General features: G+C 38.3%; 1 protein-coding gene across 6 annotated transcripts in view; it reads right to left on the bottom strand.

Moving 5' to 3' along the window:
* The window catches only part of eys (eyes shut homolog), a 307,886-nt gene that overhangs the window by 185,027 nt on the left and 102,033 nt on the right, over positions 1 to 20,826 (bottom strand). For all 6 annotated transcript variants that reach the window (XM_049472628.1, XM_049472623.1, XM_049472625.1 and 3 more), the window contains 2 exons: positions 12,793 to 12,990; positions 8,447 to 8,568 (listed from right to left, as the gene is read on the bottom strand). In XM_049472628.1, the coding sequence (XP_049328585.1) occupies positions 8,447 to 8,568; positions 12,793 to 12,990 (320 nt within the window). The remainder of the gene's footprint in view (positions 1 to 8,446; positions 8,569 to 12,792; positions 12,991 to 20,826) is intronic.

Genomic DNA, 20,826 nt, shown 5'->3' with positions numbered 1-20,826 from the left:
TGAATAAAAAGGTTTGTGGTTGAAGGTGACAAAATATACATACTTTCAAATCTCATAGTTGAAAGGCTTCAGTGGTAAAATATAGTATTACTATAATAAAAAACATGAATTATATCAAATGCTAATTTTTCACACTGAAAATGAGGCAGAGGTCAAAAGGTCACCGGCGATTTGGAGTTTGGGTCTCGGCTGGGACTGTCTGAGAGCCGGGTTAATGTGTATTTTAATGCACCGGAGGTTCATCTCTTCGCCGCTCCGCTCCGTCTGATATGATTTGTACACTGCGGGACTTATTCATAATGAAGGAGGAATAATTCCGGCGTGGGCCGGTAAATTAGACGCCTGCGGGAGACTCCCGTCCTCGAACCTCCGGCGAACGCACAGCGTAATCTTTCCATTTCAGCGGCTCAATCACCTGCGGTGGCGCTTGCCGGTAAAGCCGGCTCTGAGGGGGAGTTTTAACGCAGAATCCACGCAAAAACAAACACCAAGACGCACTCAAAGAAAAATAATGAGGAAAACGACGGCCGGGGAACGCTGTTCCAATCGAGACTTCAGAAATAATAAAGACGAGCTCAAACTTCCCATCGGCTGCGGCACACAGAGAGCCGATTGCGTTAATTGAATTGTGAATATTTCATACTGGTAAGAAGGGGATGGTCTGAATTGACTCTGGGTGATGGTTCAGAGGAACCGCGGGCACTGTTTAATGAGGAACACACGTGTAGAGTGGAATATGGAGTCTTAAGTACGTCTAAATTAATAAGAAATAAAGCAATCTTGGACATTCTGTGGGACGTGGAATCATTTTGTACAACTTCTACAGTCTCAAAACACAACCGAATATCTCAAATATCTGAAAATTAATGTACCGTTTTCAAAGTACAAAAAATGTACAGTCATGCGTTTGGACACAATCCGAAAACTTGCAGGTGGTGAGATAGCACAGTCAGCGGCTAATGCTAATGCTGCTCCAGTCTCAGTGCTGAAGAACTAAACTGAAACTCCTGTATAGCTCTGTACTTCAGCAGAGTGGCTTTACTGCTCCTTAATACCTGACTGGTAGAATTCATACATAAGGAGCACCGGATTATAAGGAGCTTTGATGATTTTTGGGAAAATTGAAGAATTTTAATACAGGGTTCTTGCAACACTTTGAAAGGTAAATTGAAATGTTTTTTAAGCCATTTTAACGGAACATTAGCTAGTTCACCGCTAATGTTAGCATGCTCTCTGCTAACCTTAGTTATCTCCCCAGTAACATTAGCTAGTTCACCGTTACTGTTAGCTAGCTCTCCGCTACCCTTAGTTCTCTCCCTGGTAACATTAGCTAATGAGTCGCTAAAGTTAGTATGCCATTTTCCCCCGGCATTAAACGCACTGCCTGAAACTTTATTACCACAAATTTACAGTATATTTAAGACGATTTAGGACTTTTTTAAGGACCTGCGGGAACCATGTTATAGCGCAAAAAATATGGACAACTATACGATATATCGGAATACATATTTTACATGGATCCCTTCTAAGTTGGGCACTTTGGCATGTTATCTGGGCACATGACCTTCTCACTATTACGCCAATTAGTGGTCCTAATGTTTTGGCTCATCCCTGTATCACCTAATCCCTGGATATAACCCTATCCTGCCTAATAACGCACAGTAGAACAGCGTTCAGGGATCCAATCTGAAGCGTCTTTAAACCCACTCTTCACAGTGTTCTCAATAAAAACAAGCTCATAAAAACGAACAGTGGCGAAAGCAGGCGGCCGTACATAAACCACCAGTGCAACTCTCGCTTTCTCTTACCATACCGAGGCCCAGATTTAATGCGAAAGGCGTGAAAAACAGACATTTACCACCCTCACCTTCCCTCCTCCTCCCGGGCAGCCTGCCCTGCTTTCAGCCGCTTTTATACGAATAATACCGGCCTGAATTTCTATTAAATGAATAGGAGCTGCAGCTCACTGATTATTTCTGCTCAGGGAGGAGAAAAAAAAGAGCAAAACTATCTGCTTATGAAGAAATATTAGATCACAGATAAAAGGGAATTCAGCGCACGGCTCAATAATAAGCCATAAATCTGTTCACCAGGGCTGAGGCCCGATTCGATCTTTATAAAAAATAAAAAATAAAAAAATAAAACGCGTCCCAGTGCACGGAAAAAAAGAAAAAGAAAAAGAAATGCACCGCAGAAGCTGGAGTAAATACCAGCAAAAAAAAAATGAATGAATAAAAATAAAATGCCACAGAGGATGGAGCATAACTCCACTGAGCAAAAAAGAAAACGTATTCAAAGCATCGCTTTATCTATTTCAGACGATTCGCATCAACAAGACGAGAAACTAAACTAAACACTCGAAAAAAAGAAGTAGGGCTGCACGATATATCGATTGAGTATCGCAATAACAATCGCAAGACTTGTGATTAAGGAAATCAATTAAGGAAAATTAACCCATTCAGCCCATAGCAAAGCTTTTTTACTGCTCAACACTAAATGAAAAATAAAAAAAGCTGTTTTACGTAATTTCTTTTAACTTTTTAACATCAACATCTGAATGGTTCCAGTCAAAAGTTGGGTTTGAAAAATTATTCACTATTTTATAATGTTTTGTATTGTAGATTAATACTAAAGTTATCCAAACTATGAAGAACAACATATGGATTGTCTCAGTCAGCTTTATGAGGTAGAGTCACCTGGAATTCAGGCTTTCAGTTAACAGCTGTGCTGAACTCATCAAGAGTTAATTACTTGAATTTCTTGTCTACACACTCCAAAAATTACTCACAGAATATTGTGATTGTGATTAATCTGATATATATATTTCTTTTATCAATTGTCACAACTAAATAAATAAATAAATAAATAAATCAACAAGTTTGAAACTCTCCTCTAGTGCAACGATGAAACTGCCATTATAATGATGAAACTGGCACTCATCAGGACCACCCCAGGAGTCCAGGGTGTCCCAGGAGTCCAGAAATAGCAAAAGTTCCCTCTGTTGTTGCACAAGAAAAGTTTATCAACGTTCATCAAATTATCAAATAATGCAAAGAAAACAAGTTCATATTCATATTAAAGTTTTAAGAGTTCAGAAATCAATATTTGGTGGAATAACCCTGGTGTTTTTTAATCACAGTTTTTTCATGCATCTTGGCATCATGTTCTCCTCCACCAGTCTTACGCACTGCTTTTGGATAACTTTATGCTGCTTTACTCCTGGTGCAAAAATTCAAGCAGTTCAGTTTGGTGGTTTGATGGCTTGTGATCATCCATCTTCCTCTTGATTATATTCCTGAGGTTTTCAATTCGGTAAAATAAAATAAACTCATCATTTTAAATGGTCTCTTAGCTTCATATAAGATAAAAAGCCTGAGGAAAGTGGTGAAAAAACTCTCCTGTGTTTTCGCTAGTTTAAGTATTGAGAATAAGTTCTAAACGCTGTTTGAAAAGCTTTTAAAAGCTTGTAAAAGCACTGGTGACTCAACAAGTTAGAGAAAGAGAAAAGCGTGAAAAGGCCTCGTTAGTCAGCGTTATCTGTCCTGTAGGGTCTGGGCGAGGACGTCCGTCGCTCCGCGGTGTTCCCGGTCTCACGGAGAGTGAAAGGTCAGTCGTATTTACTGACTGTATGAGAAGTGACGCGATTGGCACGCTGTTTAATGCAATCGCGGGTTATTTTTTACTCTTTTACACAGCGCTGCCGCTTCACATCCCGTCATAATCGCCGCGGGGAAGTGTACCATTAAAGCGCTCAATTACACGCTGGGCAGGCCATTTCGTACTCAGTGATTTCAGGCCTGTGGGGTTATAAAATCCCTTAAAGCACTCATGCAACGCTCTGACCACTGAGCATATAGAGTGGCTATTAATGCGTTCCTGCTATTCGAAATCCATATCGCAGGTCATAAACACGCTCCTGTGATACTCGCTGCCTTATTAACTACTCTGTTTACATGCATCTGAGAGATAGAGATCTTCGCTTTTGTTTTTCCTCCCTGAGCGAAATGTCTCGTTATTTCAGGCTGTAGAGCTCAAAAGAATCATCTGTCGCATTACGTTATCTGTTCTCAGTCTTCCTCACAATCGCAAATAATAACAACAACGCAAGTCAATAAAAGAAATGAAAACCTGCAAAGTTTTCGCATTCTGATTCAACTCTGGCCTGATTTCACAAACTCTAACTGTACAACCGCCTACTTACTCATTTATACAGCTATTCACTCCTCAAAGAGTGTGGGTGAAACGGTGCAGTGGATAACATCACTATCTCCCAGTGAGCTAACCACCACATTCTGTGTGGGAGACTGCGGTTCAATTCCTGGTCTGGGTGACTGAATGCTGGGCTACACCAATAAGAAACGTGAGCTAAAATGCAGAAACTCTTGGCAAACTGGACAATCTTTTCATTTTAGCTAACTCCTGAAAAACAGTCCCGTACCATAATGATGATCCCCCCTCCACCAAACCTTACACAAACCTCAGAACATGCCTCGACACGTAATCGATGTACAGTGCTTTAGAAACGTGAGCTGAAACACAGAAACTCTTGGGGAACTGGACAATCTTTTCATTTTTAGCGACTGTGGCTAACTCCTAAAAACAATCCCACACCATAATGATGATCCCGCTCTACCAAACCTTACACTTGGCACAATGCCAACTGCAAAAGCCAGACTTTACAATGTGGTAACACCTCTGTTCATTGGTTCACCTCCCACCATGTAATCGTAGTAAGGTCCTACATAAACGTGAGGTGAAACACATTTTTTTTGCAAACTGGACAATCTTTTGAAAAACAATCCCACACCCTAATGATGATCCCCCCCTCAACCAAACTTTACACTTGGCACAATGCAGCCAAACAAGTACTGTTCTCCTCGCAACAAACGAACTCCAGAGAACACGCCTCAGCACATAATCGCTGTACGGTTCTACAGAAAGGTGAGCTAAAAGCAGAAACTCTTGAGGAACTGGACGCTCTTTTTATTTTATCGGCTTCGCTAACATCCACCCGCACCTCAGACCTCCATTCCAGTCTCCAATAAAGGCCTGGACCTGCATAATTCAGCAGGAATAAATGATACGCTAGTTTCCTCGTACTGTACGGAGCGCAGGAACACGTGTACCATTCCCAACACCTTGTTTATAATTTAGCGGACGGAGGACTGCCCTGCATGCCGGGCGGACAGAGAGAGAGAGAGAGAGAGAGAGAGAGAGACTAAGAGAAGAGACAAGTGAACAAAGCAGTAGCTGGGGGATGGGGGGGACGGAGGGATGGAGGGATAATGGGGGAGGGGGGTGAGGTACAGAATAAAAATAGAAAGAGAGGGGAGAAAGTGTATCAGGATGGATGGATGGGGGCGCCGGAGAGGGAGAGCAGGAGGAGGAGGAGGGTGGAAAGACGGAGGAGGTCACTATTTCTTTCCCTCCGCCTATTAGTTCAGCTGGGCCGAAGGGAGGCCGGAGCAGAGGATGAATCTTCCAGAAGAAGAGGACGAAAGAGAAGACGATCAGGTTATAAAGATATACTTGTGTTCATAATTAAAATAAAAGATAATTTAATTATGATTAAGTAATTAACCACTTAATCCTTATGTCTATTGTGCTATTGATTTATTTTATTAAAGTGGAAACTACTGTGGATTACTGGGTAAACATTATGTGTATTTGTGGAGTCATGAGGATTATATTGTAGGAAATATTAAACTAATAGTTTTAATGAGAGTAAAGTAGTTATAAGGGTGAAGAACTGAACAACTGTAGGATTGTAGTCTTATGCACAGGGTCTAAGGATATTTATATATGTATAAGATCAGGTTAAAAACTACTATGAATAATTTGCTAAACATTCAGTGTATTTGTGGAGTCCTATAGGATTCTATAGTAGGGTACAGTAAATTAAATGAATGATTTTAATGAGAGTAAAGTAGAATTCAAGGCCTATTTCAAAGGGTTTAAAGAGGTACTAAACCCTAAACCATATATTTTGCATTAGTAGCTGAAACGTCTTTGTTTGAAGTAATAAAACCTACCAGTCCTGCTTAAAAATAAATAAATAAACAAATAAAATAATAATAATAATAATAATAATAATAATAATAAAAGTAAAGTGATAATGATACGAATGATAAATAATGAAATGAATAATAATTAAATAAGAACATAAAAAAACGAATAAAAAAAGTAGAAATTTTTGTGTTTATAATTAAAAGCTTTTCTTATGAATAGATTCTTGTAATGTGAGCAGTATGTGGCTTCGCATCGAAAAAAACACAAATGTCTGAATTGCAGACGCACCAAAATGAAACTTGTTTGTAGGTTAAGATTTATCAACCAAAAAAAATACAGATATTAGTCATGAAAAAGAAAAAGTGACATATTCTAAAGGAAAATAAAATTAAATGCATGTTATTTGGACTGAAGGCCATTTTAAAGCTAAAATTGATTTTATTAATGCTGCACTGTCTTTGTAATTAAAAGCTATTATTGAGTAGATTCTCATAATGTAAGAGGCATGTGGTTTTGCATTGTCTTGTTGAAAAATCCATGAATGTCTCAATTAGAAATGCAGCAAAATGAGATTTATCAAACTAGCTCTTAATTAATTAACTGAAAAAAATCTGTAAATTTACACATTTTTTGTTAAGGATAATAAGAAAAAGAGGGAATTGAGTATATAAAAGCTCTTCATTGTGATTTGAGTTGATGCTGTGCTGGAAGGCGGCTGCTGAAAATGCTATTAAATATCTCTAGCTGAGTCATTTCCCAACAGATCCCATCTCAGCTCAACTGTACAGCAACCTGTTCCACTAAATCACCTCCTCAAACAACACCCCACACTCAACTCTACCGGAGCTATAGATTATATAGGAGTTATAGCTCACGGTCACATTTTATTACCTGAGGATATCTAACCCACGTCAGGGTTCATATCGCTCGTATATACCTCCTAAATCAGTGGAGATATCAGTACAGATATAGAACAGATACTCAACAAGAAGAAAAAAACTAGAAAACTCGTTTTAAGGGAATCCAGAATGTCCTAAAACTGTTTAATTTAAAAAATGTAATGTTTAATAAACATGCTCAGTAAAAAGATTGATTACATTAATAGAATAAAATAGTTTTAGTCTTTCAATTTTAAGACAGGTTTCAATTAAAACACAATTATGTTTATAATATTTTTCTGAATAAAAGGCATGCTATGCATGACCATCAAGCAAATAAATAAATATTGCACATTGTGTTTACTTCATGTGAGGAGAGTTCATTATAATTCAATAATCAGTATGTGAGCTAAAAAAAACAGTTGCTTTATTTCATAAATTTTATTAAACAGCTCTGGAAAAAAATAAGAGACTTAAAAATGATGAGTTTCTTTGATTTTACCAAATTAAAAACCTCTGGAATATAATCAAGAGGAAGATGGATGATCACAAACCATCAAACCACCAAACTGAACTGCTTGAATTTTTGCACCAGGAGTAAAGCAGCATAAAGTTATCCAAAAGCAGTGTGTAAGACTGGTGGAGGAGAACATGATGCCAAGATGCATGAAAAAAACTGTGATTAAAAAACAGGGTTATTCCACCAAATATTGATTTTTTAGAATTTTATGAATATGAACTTGTTTTATATTTATTTCTCATTTTCTGTAAATAAATGCTCTAAATGAGAATATTTTTATTTGGAATTTGGGAGAAATGTTGTCTGTAGTTTATAGAATAAAACAACAATGTTCATTTTACTCAAACATAAACCTATAAATAGCAAAATCAGAGAAACTGATTCAGAAACTGAAGTGGTCTTTTAATTGTTTCAAAAGCTGTATATTAAGGTATTTAAACTAAAAAAAAAAAATCTCGACTGTCTGACAAGTTTTAAAAATTGAAAAAAAAATGTTGTAGCTAAAAAGGTGTATTTTTGTAATTCTTAAATTATTGTTATATCAGAGGCACAAAACGTCCAAAAAAGTAAAATAATATAGTTTATCGCAATTACAGTACAGATCAAAAGTTTGGACACACCTTCTCATTCACTTTAAAAATGTTAAACAAACCAAAATACTCATTTAGAGTATTTAGATGCTCCTATCTGGGATGCTGTTAACTTGTGGTTTCTGAGGCTGGTAACACTGATGAGTGCCAGTTTCACCATTATAATGTTTGTAATGGTCTTTGAGCCTAAAATTAATAAAACTTTAACACTAAATACTAAAGTTCAGTAAAGACGGTAGATATAGCTTGTTGTTTATCATCGTGTAAACTAATAAACTATGACAGGAACCTGTTGGGGCTCAAAAATCACAGGTTCAGACAGAGTTTTTACCACTTTCCCAACTTTTCCAGGTATGAAAAAGCAACAGAACTCCACAAGATTTCCGAGATCACGGTAACCGTTTAATTCCTGAAGGAACGTGTGGAGAACTGAATTAATCCAGACTCACCAGGTGAAGGTCAACACAGGTGGAGTTGTTCTGGCACATGTTTCCGACACAGTCATCGATACCCTGCTCGCACCGCACGCCGGCGTAGCCCGGGTTACACAGGCAGTAGAACCCGTCCACCACTGCAGGAGATAAGAGATACACAGAAACAAGCACAACATTATGACCATTTCTGTGTTTATACACCCTTTATCCACAGGACATCGCCCATAGTTGGTGGAGTATTTTCTTAGTCCAGCAGTGACACTGAGGTGTTTAAAAACTCCAGCAGCACTGCTGCTGTATCTGATCCACTCATATATTTCATTAGTGCATGTCTAACCAATTTGAATATCATTGAAAAGTTACTTAATTTCAGTAAATCAGTTCAAAATGTGAAACTCTTATATATTATATAGATGTATTAAACACGAAGTGATCTATTTTAAGCGTTTATTTATTTTATTGTTGAAGATGAATAAAAAATAAATAAAAAAAACAGTGTTTCAGAAACTTAGAATATTATATAAGACCAACTGGTACTTTTGGCAGTGTGCCAAGTGCTGCTAGAAAATAAAATCCGCATCTCCATAAAAGTTGTTAGTAAAATTCAACTATCAGTGATGGATTTCATTCTCCAGCAGGACTTGGCACACTGCCCATACTGCTCCAAAAGTACCAATTGGTTTTATATAATATTCTAATTTTCATTTGCTGAAAAAAAAAGCTCTGGAAAAAAATGAGAGCACTTAAAAAAGATGAGTTTCTTGATGATTTTACCAAATTGAAAACCTCTGGAATATAATTAAAAGGAACATAGATGATCACCAGGAGTGGCATAAAGTTATCCAAAAGCAGTGTATAAGACTGGTGGAGGAGAACATGATGCCAAGATGCATGAAAACTGTGATTAAAAACCAGGGTTATTCCACCAAATATTGATTTCTGAACTCTTAAAACTTTATGAATATGAACTTGTTTTCTTCTTTGCATTATTTGAGGTCTGAAAGCTCTGAATCTTTTGTTGTTATTTCAATGTTTTATTTGGAATTTGGGAGAAATGTTGTCTGTAGTTTATAGAATAAAACAACAATGTTCATTTCACTCATAAACCTATAAATAGCAAAATCAGAGAAACTTCCTTTCTCATTTCTACAGCTATACTGACACACACTGACTGAACATGAGGTGGCATTAAACACACGTCACACACAAACGTCACACACACACACACACACACTCTCTTTACTGTCTTCACCCTGTTCAGCTGCCACTCGAGAGCTTCACCTGCCTCAGCACAGGCCACTAAAGCCATTGCTCAGGCTCTAATCATTAGCGCTGTTAAACAGAGGCGCGTGTTGGGCTGTTTGGCGGCGGGACGCGTGCAGACGGTGACAGAGGTAATTGTGAGCTTCTTCCAGGAGCGAATTTATTGCCGGGCTGGCTCTCGCGTCCCAGGATTCTTCATTATGCCAAAGATTTAGCGCGTAATCTGCCCTGTCACTCCGGCTCCGCCAGTGTAGCTGCTATTGCTCTCATTAACTGCTCGGGGTCCTGGGTGGCAGCCGCATTACTCATAACAGCTGCCGCCAAGAACCACCACCACCACCTCCTCCTCCCAGAGCACCTCCTCATCCCCACGCGTACACTTACACATATATACATATATACACATATATACGTATATACAGTGATTTTACATTATGTTTTTACAATGTTCTGCAATGTAGATTAATCCTTTAGACTCAAGTCATTTAGACTATGAAGAAAAACATATGGGGTAATCTAGAGAACTAAAAATAAGTGTTAAACAAACAAGAATCTGTTTTATGCTTTTTCCATTCATCTGGAATTCAGGCTTTTAGTTAACAGCTGTGCCTAGTCAAGAGTAAATTACCGTATTTTTCGGACTATAAGGCGAACCGGATTGTAAGGCGTATTAAGCGACACTAGTAAGGATGCCTAAATTAAAGGGAGCAAGAGTGTCGCCATGTATCCCTTATTTCTAATGGGGATGCTGGAGTAAGTGCCTAAATAAACAAATCGAGTGCTGGATGTTAATCTACACAGATTTCTCTCCTAAAACTACTCAACTAAGTAAAGAAAAAAAAGAAAAGAAAATGTAAGGTCAGTCAATCCAAACCACCAAAAACTATATGATAAAACTGGCACTCATCAGGGCCATCCCAGGAAAAGAAGGTCAAGTTATCAGCCTCAGAAACCGCACGTTAACAGCACCACAGATTATATCCACCTAAATGCTTTTTTAATCATTTCACACCATGAAAGGGTTGACATTTTTTTTTAACTTTTTTAATTTTAGAAGGAAAACATGGCAGCGTCCCTATTTCTTACTAGTGTCGCAAAGTGCGCCTTATAATCCGGTGCGCCTTACAGTGCCAAAAAATAAGCAGTAAGTCACAGTTAAGACCATCAAAACATTATAATGATGGAACTGGCACTTATCAAGACTGCCCCAGAAAAGGATGGCAAAAGCAAAAGCTCCCTTTTTTGTCGAAATTAAATTATTTTAAGAGGACAAAACATGAAATATCATGACATATTTGTGTTTTTTCGTATGTTTCGACTAAAAGACAAGACTTTACAGTTTTTAAAAATTAACAAGGACCTTCTCGAGAGTTCCTCGCAGTTCCTCCATCCAGTGTGACCCACTATAAGCCATATTAGCGTGGCTGCATGAGTATGTTTGCATATGGCTGCGAGAGCGGATCAATTAGGCCTAAATGGTGCACTGTAATTTTAATAATGGATGATAAATGACAGAGTTAATACAATCAAAGCCCGACGGCGGCGTGTTGTTTTTCCTCCCTCGGCAATCCCGTAATCTTTTCTCTCCCTCTTCTGCGATTCGTCTCCGGCATGAATCATTAAGAAAGCAACAGATCAAAGAGATGTTGTAGGTCAAGGATTACACGTCGCAGAGCGCTAAATTATTTAGGCGTCGTCGCACGGAAACACATTTTTTATTTATTTATTTCATTAATTCAAGTATTTTTTTGTTTTACAGGAGATGAATGAATCATAACGGGCTCAGATGAAAGTCGGGCTCTAACTGACGGAACAGGGAACATTTTACGGAACATAAGTTTCGCCCTGTTTCTCCCTGGAGTTCTGGGAAGTGCGCTCTCCGTACATATAGGAGGCGACGTTTTAACGCAGTGCTTTAATTTAAACAGACAGCCAGTCTGCTCCAGTTTGTTTAACACGGTCTGGGAGGTCCTGAACATGTGAAATATCAAATATGAAATATGGAATATGAAATATAGGCCAGTACTGTACTGAAACATGTAGCACGGCATTAAAGTATTATAGGGACCACTCATGTCTATGCTACCTCCTGGCTTTTGGATCCTTTCAATTAAAGTTATAGTTATAATATAGTAGTTATAATATAATTCAACAGCTTTTTAATGCACTTTTAAATGATTTAATAAAGAATCACTAATTACAGGGTTTTATACATCTATTAACCAACAAATGTCCACTAGTGATTAGCAGCTAATGCTAATGCTCCAGCTTTAGAGGAAACCTCAAAATCTAAACTTACTGTAAATAAACGGAAGCATTTATCTCACCCAAATAAACAGTTTTCAGGAGAAAAATCTGTGTAGATTAACATCCAGCACTTGATTAACTTTAAATTATTATTATTATTTTTTTTTTTTAAGAATTACAGCTTTGTTTACTTAGCTTAGCTTTACAGGTCTAGCCACGCAGTGTTAAATTAGAAGGGAAGCATGGCGACACCCCTGCTCCTTACTAGTGTCGCAAAGTATGTCTAATAATCTGTTGCACCTCAAAGTCCGAAGAATATGAAGTCAACACTAATTCTATCAAAACATTATAATGATTAAACTGGCACTCACCAGGAGTGCCCCAGGAAAGGACTGAAAAGCAAGAGTTCCCTTTTTTGTTGAAATTAAATGATTTTCAGTGATTTTCATGATTTTTACATGACTTTTGGTACCACTTTAAAATAAGATTACCTTTATAAAGGGTTTATAAATGGTTTACAATTAGTTTATTAATGGTAACTAATTAGGTTGTAAATGCCTTAAAAATCATTAATAATCAGTTATAACACTACGTATGTGTTATAACTGATTACTAAGGATTTTAAAGGCATTTACAACCTAATTTAATTTGGAGAGGGTGAAATGGCCCTACACTCATTCTACAAACCAATCAGAGTGAAGCAGTATAGTGAGACTCCTCCCACATAGGTGTTTATTGTCACCGCAGTGTGAAACTGAAACTAAATGTACAGAACGCAGTGTAACAGATGTAAAGACACAGTATCTAACGCTGTATGAAAGTGTGTAAAGTAAGGAGGCTGAGGTGATTACCGTCGTGGCAGTAGCCGTGTTGGCAGGGGCTGGAGGCGCACTCGTCGATGTTCAGTTCGCAGCGGGGGCCGGCGAAGCCCCGAGCGCAGCGGCATCGGAAGCCCAGTGGGAAGCTCGCCCGATCGGCCTCCTCCACGCACTCTGCCCCGTTCTCACACGGGTTGTTGGCTTCGCACGGCAGGAACTCGCAGTTCACACCTGGCGGGAGAGCGAGGGTCGGTGAAAATCGACGTAAAACGAGAAAACATCTGGAAAATTAATTGGGAGAGGTTCAGGTTCATCAGGACATCACAGAAAATCACTGAGGAGAAGATCAGAACTCAGCAGTTACCCAATTCATCCCAAACTTCAACAATCTTAAAGCTAAAAGTGCTACAAACAGACCTTTAGATGAGACCACTGTAAAAAGAAACTGTACAGTTTCTACAACAAAGTTTTTACAACTTTCCCCAGTAAATTTCAACTATTAAAGTTGATCATTTAAAAGTTGTGTCATGCATGAGCTTTTAACGGGCAATCTTTTGTGTCAGTTAACAATTTCTGTGTCAAAAAGAGAAATACGGTCACATTTCATCAATTTAACATTAATTTTGACAATAAAGTGTATTATTGCCACAACGCTTTTGGGTTTGTTTTTAGTTAGAAAGAAAGGATGTTTAGTAGTCATTTTGTGTTTTAATGTTCTAAGAGATGTTATAGCTTTAGTTTTAGTTGATTTTTGAAATAGTTTAAGTATTTTAATTTATTTAAAACACGTCTGATCATTAATATACAATACATAATGGACTGTGTCTCTTTTATAGAGATGTGAATTTCATTTTCCAGCAGGACTTGGCACACTGCCCACACTGTACCAAAAGTACCAATTGGTCTTATATAATGTTATAATTTTCTGAGACACTGACATGCGTCCACAAACCCAACTTTAACATCAGCAATAAACAGAATAGTAAATAAAATAACATTACTGTTCCCGTAAAAACGTCAGTTTCCTCTGTTGAGAAGCGTTTGTTGGACATATCCAGGTAGCTGCACCGTTAAAATAGCAATCCACCAAAGTCAGAGCTCACCTGACTTAAATAATACTCTGATTGGTTTATTTCACGTTCTGCCCAAAATTAACCACACCCTTGATTTATTAGGAGAATTAGTACATGACTTTTGTGCTGCATTTCGAGATGTACTTTTCCCGTCGTTATGATAGCAAAGACACACTGACACACCTTAAATCAAACTGCACAGTGCGTGGGACAGGGCTAGTTTATAAATTGCTAAAATAGGGCTGCATTTGATCTATTTTCACACTGCAATGCCCACCAATGACATGTTAGTACAGTATCTACTCTAATAAAAAGACTACAGTACATCAGTATATTTTTAAATTATGGGCTGTCGTCTTGCGGAGGCATAAAATAGCAGGTCTTCTCCTGTGCAGCAAAGTGGCTACGCTAATAACGTTAAGCTTTTAATTCATGAGCAGCATATACAGTCCTAATGCAATCAAGTGATGGGTGGTCTGTTTGATTAGCTGCGACTGAGGGAAAGGCCGGCCCTTCTTCATTATTTATTATTTATAATACAGTTTAACTCAAAACAGGACCCGCAGGATAAAACTGGTGGTAGGAAAATTAGTTCTCAACTTGTTACATAAATAAAACCAAGCATAACATTATGACCACTACCTTCATTCAGCTCCACTGATGATACAGGACACCACTTTGTAGTTTATAATAATTGTACAACTTTTATACCATATAGATTCTCCTACATTCACCCTGTTCTTAATTACTCTCAGAACTGCAGTAATTAGCAGTGATTAGCACTGATTAGCATGGTGGTGGTGTATGAGGTGTTGGTGTGTGTTGTGCTGGTACAGGATCCTGTAGGCAGTGTATAGTGGGCAGCGTCCTGTGGGTAGTGTATTGCAGGCAGTGTCCTATGGGTAACATCCTGTGGGCAACATCTTGTGGGTAGCATGCTGTAGGCAGCGTACTGTAGGTAGTGTCCTGTAGGCAAGACCTGTGGTTAGCTTCCTGTAGGTAGAACATTGCGGGTAGTGTCCTGCGGGCAACGTCCCGGAGGTAGCGTATTGTGGACAGTGTCCTGTGGGCAGCATCCTGTAGGTAGCATAATGTGGACAGTGTCCTAAGGGCAGTGTCCTGTAGGTAGTGTATTGCGGGCAGTGTCCTGTAGGCACTATACCAGCAAAACACACACTAACACCTCATGCACCACCACCATGCTGTTCAGTGTTAAGCACTGCAGTGCTGAGAGTGATTGAGTGTTTTATGCTGTATATAAGTGTGTTTTTAATAACGGGGCTGGAGCTTGGATTCACAGTGAGGTCAGAGAGAGTCGCAAACTAATGAACACCAGCTGAACCCTTGGAGAAAAGTCGAGCTGAACTGGGGGCTCAGAGGCTCAGTGGTGTGGGCAGGGTTCAACTCCCCAGCGGTCGGAGCTGAAGGAGACGGCGCTCTTATTAACGTACTTCCTCAAAAGTTTCATGACATTTCACTGCAGACTTCTGAGAAGAGCCCCGAAAGTCAGAGCCGGAAGAACTCATCAGGAAGTCATGCAAATGGACGGGCGTAGCGCCGCGCAGAGAAGTGAGTGCTATGCAAATCGCTCATTCCGATAATTCATGAATATGTACGGTACAGTGCGGGAACACACGCTGAGCGATCCGCAGAGTCGGGCCGAGTTCACGGCGTGAACGAGGGGATGTGGAGATGTCTTTCAGATGTTTGCACAATTAAAAAATGCATACAATCGTGCACTGGCCTGCGCAATTACCCACAGTGCACCGCTGCGTTCAAGGCTGTCGTAAACGAGCGTGCGAGGCGCGAGCGCGGTCAATTAACCAGCGTGAATCTCGTGGACTGCCACTTAAAATTAACGACCCGCGGATGAAGACGGAGGACGGGATGGAGCCGGGGTGGGACTGGAGCTATATCTGTGAGAGTCTGGGGTTTAAAACATTGATGTAATGATATAATATACAGCACTGAGGTAATGGGTTTGCTGTATCTGACAAGTTACATTATTTAATTACGTCTGAGAAAAACGATAAAATCTAGAGAATCAAACTGTAATAAAACTGTAATATCAGCACAAATCATCTACTATTAATCTTAAAGATTAATCTAAAGCCAAAACTCTGAATTATTACCTTATAATAGACCAACAGAGACCAACACACACAAAGTTAGATAGATGTTTACTACCCTAACAATATTTATCCTACTCTAGCTGATAGTAAGTTAATAAAGGGTGACTAAACCCCTCCGATTTTAGCAGATCAAATTTAAAAACTGCTTTAAAAAATGGGCGTAGTTTAGGAGGGGCACTGGGTGATGTATGGGTTTAGGGCTGGGACAAAAAGGAGAGCAGCAGCAGTGTTAAGTTTAAGAAACGTAAAAACAAACAAAAAAATATATATATCGTTTAGGGCTTACTGCCTCTTTAAGTACTCTAGCTGATGTTAGTTAGATGTTAACTATTTTACCTGATGTTAGCTAAATGTTAGAAACTTTACCAGTGTTCCCTGGATGTACTCAAGTACTCTAGCTGACATTAGATGTTAGATACTCTTGCTGATGTTATTTTGATGTTATGTACTCCAGCTAATGTTAGCTAAATGTTAAGAAATACCACCATTGTTCCCATGGATATGAACTATTTTAGCTAATGTTAGATAAATGTTATCTACTCTAGCTAATTTTAGATGTTGACTACTCTAACAACATCTATGTACTATAGCTGGTGCTTGTTATTTTAGGTCTCTAGCTGATGTTAGAAGTTAACTATTTTAGCTAATGTTAGCTGATGTTAGCTAAATGTTAGGACATTTACCAGTGTTTCCTAGATGTTTAATACTCTAGTTGATGTTAACGGTTAATTACTGCTAATGTTAGTTAGATGTAATAGACCACAAAGACCAAGAGATCAGATAGATATTGACTATTCTAACAGCATTTATCCTACTCTAGCTGATATTAGTTAATAAATAATTCCTCTAACGTCTGTTAGATGTTATCTACTCTAGCAGTTATTTCACTTATATCTGCAGAACACTTTCAGCACACAAAGCCAATCCAGCCCAAGCTGTACACACTTTACTGCAGGTGATGTTGGCAGTGGACGCGTTGAATGAATGGACCATTTATGTCAAAAGTTCAACTTTTAGCGAGAAAAATAATATATAGCAGCCCAGCACCACCCGGGGAATCCAGCCTAACATATAGGTCAGCTCCCAGCTCAACCACTGCTGTACATCATCCACACGCCAACAGCCAAACAATCAGAGTGTGTGTGTGTGTGTAAAAACACAGTTATGGTTTAAAGAAAATGTCTTAAAATCAATATACAGTATGGGAACTGTTATATCTTTATCAGCACTGTCAATCTTCTTATATTAAATCATATATATTAGATTAAACATGAATAACTAACTACTGTTTGTGATTTTTTTACGTAATTTCTACCAATTCTAGCTGAAGTCAGTTAGATGTTAACAGCTCTAGCTGATGTTGATTAGATATTAACTACTTTAGCTAACGTTAAGTAGATGTTAAGTACACCAGAAGAAGTTAGTTAGATGTTAAGTACGACAGCAGATGTTAGGTAGATGTTAAGTATGCCAGCAGATGTTAGGTAGATGTTAAGTACGACAGCAGATGTTAGGTAGATGTTAAGTACACCAGAAGAAGTTAGTTAGATGTTAAGTACGACAGCAGATGTTAGGTAGATGTTAAGTATGCCAGCAGAAGTTAGGTAGATGTTAAGTACGCCAGCAGATGTTAGGTAGATGTTAAGTATGCCAGCAGATGTTAGGTAGATGTTAAGTACTTCAGCAGATGTTAAATAGATGTTAAGTACGTCAGCAGAAGTTAGGTAGATGTTAAGTACTTCAGCAGATGTTAGGTAGATGTTAAGTACGTCAGCAGAAGTTAGGTAGATGTTAAGTATGCCAGCAGATGTTAGGTAGATGTTAAGTACTTCAGCAGATGTTAAATAGATGTTAAGTACGCCAGCAGAAGTTAGGTAGATGTTAAGTACTTCAGCAGATGTTCAGTAGATGTTAAGTACGTCAGCAGAAGTTAGGTAGATGTTAAGTACGCCAGCAGATGTTAGGTAGACGTTAAGTATGTCAGCAGAAGTTAGTTAGATGTTAAGTACGCAAGCAGATGTTAGGTAGACGTTAAGTATGTCAGCAGATGTTAGGTAGATGTTAAGTACTTCAGCAGAAGTTAGGTAGATGTTAAGTATGTCAGCAGAAGTTAAGTAGATGTTAAGTACGCCAGCAGATGTAAGGTACATGTTAAGTACTTCAGCAGATGTTAGGTAGATGTTAAGTACTTCAGCAGATGTTAGGTAGATGTTAAGTACTTCAGCAGATGTTAGGTAGATGTTAAGTACGTCAGCAGAAGTTAGGTAGATGTTAAGTACTTCAGCAGAAGTTAGGTAGATGTTAAGTACGTCAGCAGAAGTTAGGTAGATGTTAAGTATGTCAGCAGATGTTAGGTAGATGTTAAGTACGTCAGCAGATGTTAGGTAGACATTAAGTATGTCAGCAGAAGTTAGGTAGATGTTAAGTATGTCAGCAGAAGTTAAGTAGATGTTAAGTACGCCAGCAGATGTAAGGTACATGTTAAGTACTTCAGCAGATGTTAGGTAGATGTTAAGTACTTCAGCAGATGTTAGGTAGATGTTAAGTACTTCAGCAGATGTTAGGTAGATGTTAAGTACTTCAGCAGAAGTTAGGTAGATGTTAAGTACTTCAGCAGAAGTTAGGCAGATGTTAAGTACTTCAGCAGATGTTAGGTAGATGTTAAGTACGTCAGCAGAAGTTAGGTAGATGTTAAGTACGTCAGCAGAAGTTAGGTAGATGTTAAGTACTTCAGCAGATGTTAAGTAGATGTTAAGTACTTTAGCGGATGTCAGGTAGTTGTTATCTAACTGACATTATTACGATGTCAAATATTTAAGCTGACGTTGGTTGAATCTTTACGTCTACAGCTATTATAAGTTAGATATTAACTACGGTCACTGATATTAGCTAGATGTTAACTATTCTAGCTGATGTTGGTTAAATGTCAACTACTCTACCTGGAGTTAGCTGGTATGTTGTTCTACTCTAGCTAATGTCCATAGTCTATGTAGTCTATTTTTGATTGTGTTTGTTAGATGTTAAGTACTCTAGCTAATGTTAGACAGACACACACAGAGAGGCATGCAGGGTTGTTGACTTCACCCTGTGTTGGAGCTCATTTCTGAAACATGTTTTTAAGGGAAGGTGGGTGGGGGCACACCTGCGATGCAACAACAGCAGCCTGGAAACTCATCAGCGCTACATCTGTTTACACAGCGCAGAAAATAGCTCCACCCCCGCCTCCCCCCGAGCTCAACTCCACACCGTCACCACCCCGACACACTGCATCATCCTAAAATCAGATACATAAAAACCTGCGCAAAACGGAAATAACATGCATTCTTTCACTAAAAATAAAAACGGAAAGCAGAATTAGGACATGCATGCTGAGATTAAGCACACGCATTTTCATACAAAACAAAAACAACACCTAACTCATACATTTCATCATTTCTGCAATAAACGAGTGAGGGAGTAAAATAGGGTCATAAATCCTTACTTAATGCATAGTGTAGATGTTTAGATGGTCACAATTAAAAACATTTCAATTAATATCACTTTATATTGTTTTATTGTTATGTTGTCAGCTTTACCAAATAGTTCACTGTTGCTGAAATAAAAAAAAGTACTTCAAAATACTCAAACCAACATTAGGTAGATGTTTACTACATCAGCTAATGTTGGCCAAGTGTTATCTTTTCTAACTATTGTTAAATAGGCCTTAACTACTCTGCTGATGTTACATTAGGTAGATGTCAACTGCTCTAACTGATGTTAAGTAGATGTTACACACTTTAGCTGAGGTTAACTGGACATTATCTAATTTAATCTGACACTAGTTAGATTTTAAGTACTTTAACTTATGTTATTTAGAAGTTAACTACTCTAGCTGATGTTCGATAGATGTTAGGAATTCTAGCTGATGTTAGACAGATGTTAGGAACTCTAGCTGATGTTAGTTAGATGTTAAGAATTCTAGCTGATGTTAGTTAGATAACAGCTACTCTAGCTAATGGTAAAGTACCAATGTTAAGAACTCTACCTGATGTTAGTTAGATGTTAAGAATTCTAGCTGATGTTAGTTAGATAACAGCTACTCTAGCTAATGGTAAAGTACCAATGTTAAGAACTCTACCTGATGTTAGATAGATGCTAAGAACTCTAGCTGATGTTAGATAGATGCTAGGAACTCTAGCTGATGTTAGATAGATGCTAAGAACTCTACCTGATGTTAGATAGATGTTATGAACTCTACCTGATTTTAGATAGATGTTAGGAACTCTAGCTGATGTTAGTTAGATGTTAAGAACTCTAGCTGATGTTAGATAGATGTTAGGAACTCTAGCTGATGTTAGTTAGATGTTAAGAACTCTAGCTGATGTAAGATAGATAACAGCTACTCTAGCTAATGGTAAAGGACCAATGTTAAGTACTCTAGCTGATGTTAGATAGATGTTAAGAACTCTGTCTTTTGTTAGGTTGATGTTTACTCTACATGGCATTAGATATTAAACCCTCTACATAAAGCAAGTTAGACAATTTCTGATTTTATTGACATTAAAAAGCTACTTTTATTTTTACTTACATTGGTTAGACGTTAAATGCTCTAGCTGATGTTAGATAGATGTTAACTTCTTTAGGTGATGTTATACTGTATGTGAGAACCCATAAATGGTTAATTAACTGAAACTAAACTAAATGAGAGTTGTTTTATTGGTATCAGGTGAAGGGTACGGTTGTGAGACTCCGTAGAATCAGATAAACAAAAGCTAGAAGAATCTGTGAGTGTGAACAGCAGCCAGCGAGAGCTTCCCTCTGACCCCTCAAATCAATCCCATAATGATGCCAATCAGTCTGAGTGCCACTTTATGGCGCACCTG

The sequence above is a fragment of the Astyanax mexicanus genome, chromosome 25, assembly GCF_023375975.1.
Source record: "Astyanax mexicanus isolate ESR-SI-001 chromosome 25, AstMex3_surface, whole genome shotgun sequence".
Classification (NCBI taxonomy): Eukaryota; Metazoa; Chordata; class Actinopteri; order Characiformes; family Acestrorhamphidae; genus Astyanax; species Astyanax mexicanus.
This window is presented reverse-complemented; position numbering and strand designations above follow the sequence as displayed.